Below are 6,275 nucleotides of genomic sequence, written 5' to 3'. Positions count from 1 at the left end.
GCTTAGAGGAGATCAACATGCTAAGCTAAAGCTAAGTTCTGGTCGGCGGCCATCTTACTACGGTCAGCTCGCTCTCTTCCAGCATTGGGTTTTAATGACTGCGGTTAAGTCAGTAATTTTCTCGGGTTAAACCTCTTCTTCGCTCCGAGTTCACTGCAATCTGAGGAAGCCGTCTCTACCATAGACATATATATAAGGAGAGACCCCGCATTGACTGCCGCGGCGCAGACATCACGGGCGCCATCTTGGGGAGGTCATCCTGCTGCTTTTAAGGAATAGTACACCCAAAACATGATTAGCCTTCATTTTCTACTCACCCCCATGCTGAACAAAACTCTGGAGTACTTTTTTGATATCTCAAATGCATCTGGAGATCTGGGAGGCTTCTTGCTGTCTGCTGACATTCAAATAATGGAGGTCTATGGCGCCCGAGACAGAAAGGTCCAAAAAAGTCCACAAAAACGTGTCAATATTCCTCCATACTGCTCGTCCAATGTAATCCAAGTGTCCTGAGTGGGTAGCATCCATAATTTACTCGAAACAGAGTCATTTAGAACGTTTTAGAGCCTAAACAGTAGTGTATAGGATTTGCTAATAGCGCCCCCATGCGCGCTCACGATTCTACGGAAACCGCGGCAGACCAAACCGGAAGAAAGTGCGCATTCAGCGTCTGCTCTGCCGATAATGCAAGCGTAGAAGAAGAAGTTCCGCTTTTCACCTGTTTATTTTCTGCCCTGAGCCAGGTGAGCACGAGGTCAGTCTCTCTCAGAGTTTGAAAAAGTTGTTGATTAGTGATTTTAGTCGTGAAATTAAGAAGATGGTTCGAGTGTGTTCCTATCCTGGATGCTTCAATCAGATGAAGCGGCAGTGTGGAATAACCCATTCCGTAACTTTCCACAAATTACCTCTTCGGGACCCTGAAAGGCTAAACCTGTGGCTAATAGCTCTACGAAAAGATCTAAGGACAGCTAACGTGGATTCTCTCCGTGTCTGTAGTGAACACTTTTCAGCGGATGATTTCCGAACCTGTAAAGGAAGAGCTTTATTAAAGAGTACAGCTGTGCCGATGGTGTCACAACTAAGGACAGAGGTATGTACTTTATAAACCATTTATGTAACTTACACGTTTGTATATGATCTGTATTTTTACCGGTACTTTTTTTAAAAACGTTAAAATGTTAAAACACGCTAATATTACTTGAGTAAAAATGTTAACTTCCACATCAATTTGGACAATCATGGAATTTTTTACAAGTCATGTTATTTTAGTTGCTTTGTTATCAGACGGATTTTTTTTACACTGTATGTATGTACAACCCACCTATTGACAAACACCCGCTCCACAGCTCAGTGTGACATTATATTAATTTTGTGATCAATCAATGTGATCATTGATGGCCTGCAAGTTGTTAGTGTTTAGGAGTTAATAAAAAATAAAAATCTGGATGATAATAACTAAACTTTTAGCACCCAGGGAAATACTAATGTGATCCATGATTTAAAATACATAAATAAATAAATAAAAAAGTGAAATGAATGACATTCATTGCCACATAGTCTTTCTCAGATGCTGCAACTTTTATTTGCTCATATGAAATCATAGCATGATTATTTTTTATTATTAATAATAGTGTTTGTTTCTAGGGCATTTCACAACATCCTGCTGCTGCAGTGACTGAGACAGCCAACATTGAGACTTCTTTTGATGATGTGCCACACTCCACTCCAGTTAAACCAAAACAACCTGGTGATCGACCTGAGCACTCTCATGCAAGACTGCAGCTGGTCCTAACAAGCCCTGAAACAACCAAAGAACGCACATGTCCATCCACATCTGGCAGTTATCATGCCTTCCCCCCCACAAGGTTATCTCAAACTGTAAGTACTCACCCACTGGCTGCTATGGCAAATCTAGTAGTTACAGTTTCGGCTTATGTGTGGCTTAAAGCAAGTAAATATAACTTCTCAACAAGTCTAATGGTTATTTTGTTGATTTTAGGATATGCAAGCTCAGATGGCAGAGGAACGTTTGGAGGAAGGTTTGGATGTCAGCATGACCTCAATTGGTGTTCCTCTAGACCCAAAAGACACCAGTTTTGCTCTTCCAAGCTCAACTTCAACTCCAACCTCAGAAGAAACTGAAGACTTGAGAACCTGGGATGAGAGGAAATGGCTGGTTGACGAGTCAAAATTGTTTCAGCTTTTCAAGACTTGCCATCAGTGTGGAACAGAAATCATTCAAAAAAATGTTCAGATATCTGGGAGATGTATCAAAATATTGTGGGAGTGTCTGAATCAACATAGTGATGAGTGGAGTTCCTGTCCAGATGTTAGAGGGATGCCAGAGAATAATCTACTTGTAGCAGCGTCAACTCTCTTCACTGGTGCCACGTACACAACAATTGCTGATTGGGCTGGACTGCTGAATCTCCAAATTCCCAACAATACAACATATTACAAAATACAGTCTTCATATCTAATCCCAGTCATCGACATGGTGTACAACGAGCAGCACAAGGCCATCATGGAACAGCTACTGCATAAACAGTATACTCTGAAAAAGGGAGTGCATGTATCTGGAGATGGCCGATCAGACAGGTTAGTATATTATTTATAACGAATGACAAATATTTAACTCTTGATTATCTGAAGTTATCGTTAGAGTAATTGATGTAATATTGGATTTGATAGCCTATTTATCTTTTTGTCTTTACAGCCCAGGCTTCTCCGCAAAATACAACACCTACAGCTTCATGGAGGACACAACAAAGGAAATAATCCTTTTTCAGTTAGTGCAGGTAAGGGAAATTATTATTTCATATTTCATATTACAACATAATATGAGAACAATTGTCAATTGTGTGTTTACAAATGGACTGCACAAAGATACATATGCATATATTTTGTAGTTTTATTTGGATTTTGGTCATTCTAATTGGCAAATAATAATTGTGAAGCGGAAGACTGTGATCTATGTATATGTTTTTTTTTTAAAGGGTGGGATTGAATTTGGTTTTGTACTTAATCCCACTTGTTTTCGTTCTTCAATTTGATAAATGTAGCCTACATTATTTTTTAAATTTCTATATTTATCTATTTTCAGTTTTCTTTTTTTATTGTATCTTTTTTTTAATATTATTATTATCTATTGTATTTATTATCAATTTTGGTGCATTTATTATATTGTTTTTCTTCCTTTTTTTTGGGGTAATGTTTCTCATTTTCATCATGTGCGGAATGAAATTAAAGAAGTAAATGTATTTCTAATATGTGGAACATATTACAAAATCAATGTTGCTATCGGATTATGACAAGCACTGTCCCATCAAAGATGTATGAAAATGATTTTAAACATTAATTTTTTGTTTTGTGGTACAGGTGACAGAGGCATCCAGCTCTGCTGCCATGGAGCCAGTGGGGTTCAGGAGAGGACTTGATTATCTCCTTGAGCAAGGTCTTGAAGTGGAGGTGGTAACCACTGACCGATCACCATCTATACGAAAAATTATGCGCGAAGAGTATCCGGAAATCCACCATGAGTTTGACATCTGGCATGTTGTCAAGGGTAAGCTGACAAATTGTAATTTGTAAATGTACAATGGTAAAGGAATTACTATAATGAGGAAAATGTTTTTACAATATACTTTGGATAGCCCTTGTACAGCCACATAAACTTTTACATAATTTACCCCTCCCTTGCCAAAGCGCTGGCACCTGCCTAGGTTATACACAGCCCCATTGTGATCCCACACTCCTCTATTACCTGCTCCCACCTTGTACTTCATACCCACCAAGACTATGTTGACGTCACCCATGTGCAGAAGTGCAGTCTGTTTGGACTGTACATCTCCAATCACCTACACTCTCTGAGCCCTGAGCTCCCCATTGTCGTTAAAATTAAATTAAACTAGAAAAAGCTGTTTCGGAGAAACATCAAAGTGGGAATGCTTTTGCTGAATGAAAAAAGCTGAAATTACCTGCATAACATATGAAAATGTGATAGGAAGTCATCAGAAACTTCAAACTGCCGAAAACAATTGAATCATCTGAAGATTTTGTAGGGTAGAATCATTTGGCAGTAAAATGGCAGAAACAAACTCATCTTAAAAGCTGCACAGCCAAACCATACATGATATCAAAAAATGTCTTGAATGTGGGCACTAGAAGGGTCTTAATATAATGTCTCCCAAGTTTCTAGAAAAATGTATAAAGAAATTTTGAAGGGGGGTTTACCTACTTTCCAGAAACATGTCAGGCGTGTTATGAATTAGCAGCAAACAGAAAAGCTTAATTCCTGTCCAGAAGCAGAGCAGAATGAACCCAAAGTTCACAACATAGGCTGAAAAATATTAAATTAGCTGAAGTAGAAAAGAAATTACAAAGAAAAACTTTAATCTTATCTGGTTGAAGAAAAAATTAGTAGCTTAAGGATGGGATGTAAAATGTTGAGGACGATGGTATTGAATAAGTATTAACATTTTAAAATCATATGTGGAAATGTCAAGACTTGGCAAAACAATTGGAAAATTATTTAAAATGTGTCGGTTGATCAGCATAAAGAAAACAGCGTCATCCTTAGAGGATTGAAAATCTACAAACCTATGTGCAAGACTGACCATGAGAAGCAGAGGAAGGACAGATAGAGAAGCTTATAGAAAGAGAGCTAATACCACTTAAGGAGCTGAATTTATAAAAAAATTGAACCTGCATGTTACGAGCCGCTGTGGTAATGAAAACACTGTTGGCAGGCTTAGGCTGCATGTTACATGGTTAGCAGATGCTTTATTACAGTGTAAATCTTAGAACCTGATTAAGAAATATGCACTGAGGTGTGTGGTCAACAGGCCTTGGTAGTGTAATTTGAAGAAATTGGTTGAATTTGGGTCATAGCTACAAGCCATATGGCACAATGAATGAGTGTGTGTAAGGAAGAGGCTTTTATTTTGTAGAGTCCCTTTAGTCTTATTTTGAAAGTCTATCATGGATGTGTGTCAAGGGAAGGGTCATGCCCTGCAGTGATATAGAATCCATTTCTAAATATGAAATCACTGGTTTTCCATGTTATTGGGTGAATAGATGCTGTATTAGAGCGTAAATGGGAGACTTTTATTATGAAATTCACTCTGGGGTATGTTTTGAAAAGGTCCCTAGAGTCTAATAGAAACAAACTGGTAGAGTTTGGGTCATAATGCTGTGCCATTTGCATCAATTAATAGGCGAGTATAATATAGAGGCTTTTATTGTGTAGGGTCACTCTTATTTTGAAAGTCTAGCAGGGTTGGGTGTTGAGAAAAGGGTCAGACCCAGCAGTGATACTTGATGACTTTCCAATCATTAAATCACTCTTTTCCCTTGTTATTAGGGCAGTAGATGAAGTGGCAATGGGAGGCTTTTATTTTGAAATTTGCTGTGGGGTGTGTTTTGAAAACCCCCTAGAGTCTCATTTTTAAAAAAGTGGTTGAGTTTGGGTCATAATCTTGAGCCATATGCTGGGAAAAAAATATGAGTTTAATTTAGGGGCTTTTATTTTGAAGGGTCCACAGAGTCTTATTTTGAAAGTCCATCAGGGTTGCGTGTGAAGGGAAGGGTCATGGCCAGTAGTCATATTGTATCCACTTCCTAATGTTAAATCAGTGTTGTCTCCCTCCATTAGATTAAAATGTGCTGTTTAAAGTGGTGGAGGTAAAATCTCTTTGAAGCACGGTTACCTTGACGACGTTAACGAGCCTGTCAGTGAGAGAGAGAAACGCGCTTCACTTTCATTCCTTAGTTCTCAGGCTTTTTTGAATGGGATTATCAGCTCCGAACAAACGAGTGCTGAAGACAAACCGTAAATGGTATCTAAAAAATTCTTTCAGTCTAAGCGACATCTATCCTTTGTCTCCAATTGGGGTAACTTTCATGGCTGTAGCTCATTCACAACCTTAATGGGAAGGAGGAATAAAAAGGTTTGAGAAATCCTGCTGGTCTCATTGAATAACATGGAGTTCCACGGTAGAGCAGAACTCTCAAAAGCAAAACTTTCCCTCCGAACAAACGACCAGTGAGCCAAAACCGTAATAGGTATTCAAAAAATTCTTTCACCGTGAGCATCAGCCATCTTTGGACTACAACTGGTGTAACTTTCATATTTCTACAATATTTGGTCTAGGCGTGGTGACGATGTAAAAAAGTGTATAATTGTCAAAATCTTGATTTTGAGGTTCGGACAGATTTGTTACCCCCGAACAAACCTTTTTCCTAGCTAAACGATAAAAGATATCGACACACTTCCT

General features: G+C 38.5%; 1 protein-coding gene across 1 annotated transcript; it reads left to right on the top strand.

The window, feature by feature from the left end:
- Positions 1-635: 635 nt before the first annotated feature.
- LOC119778451 (peroxynitrite isomerase THAP4-like) lies at positions 636-2,334 on the top strand. Its single transcript, XM_038277662.1, has 4 exons — positions 636-1,090; positions 1,645-1,878; positions 2,000-2,184; positions 2,328-2,334. Exons 1-4 carry the CDS (start codon positions 818-820, stop codon positions 2,332-2,334), a joined length of 699 nt encoding a protein of 232 aa, XP_038133590.1. The 5' UTR covers positions 636-817.
- The last annotated feature ends 3,941 nt before the right edge of the window (positions 2,335-6,275 follow it).

This window comes from Cyprinodon tularosa, unplaced genomic scaffold, assembly GCF_016077235.1.
Source record: "Cyprinodon tularosa strain WSP-4 unplaced genomic scaffold, ASM1607723v1 ctg1332, whole genome shotgun sequence".
Classification (NCBI taxonomy): Eukaryota; Metazoa; Chordata; class Actinopteri; order Cyprinodontiformes; family Cyprinodontidae; genus Cyprinodon; species Cyprinodon tularosa.
The sequence above is the reverse complement of the archived record's forward strand: the minus strand, read 5'-3'. Positions and strand labels throughout refer to the sequence as shown.

What these genes read in the sequence shown, in the direction of transcription:
- LOC119778451 (XM_038277662.1), top strand. Translation starts at nt 818, where the DNA reads ATGGTTCGAGTGTGTTCCTATCCTGGATGCTTCAATCAGATGAAGCGG. An exon ending in TGTCACAACTAAGGACAGAG is followed by an intron (nt 1,091 to 1,644) that starts GTATGTACTTTA and finishes GTTTGTTTCTAG; the next exon opens with GGCATTTCACAACATCCTGC. An exon ending in CCACAAGGTTATCTCAAACT is followed by an intron (nt 1,879 to 1,999) that starts GTAAGTACTCAC and finishes TGTTGATTTTAG; the next exon opens with GATATGCAAGCTCAGATGGC.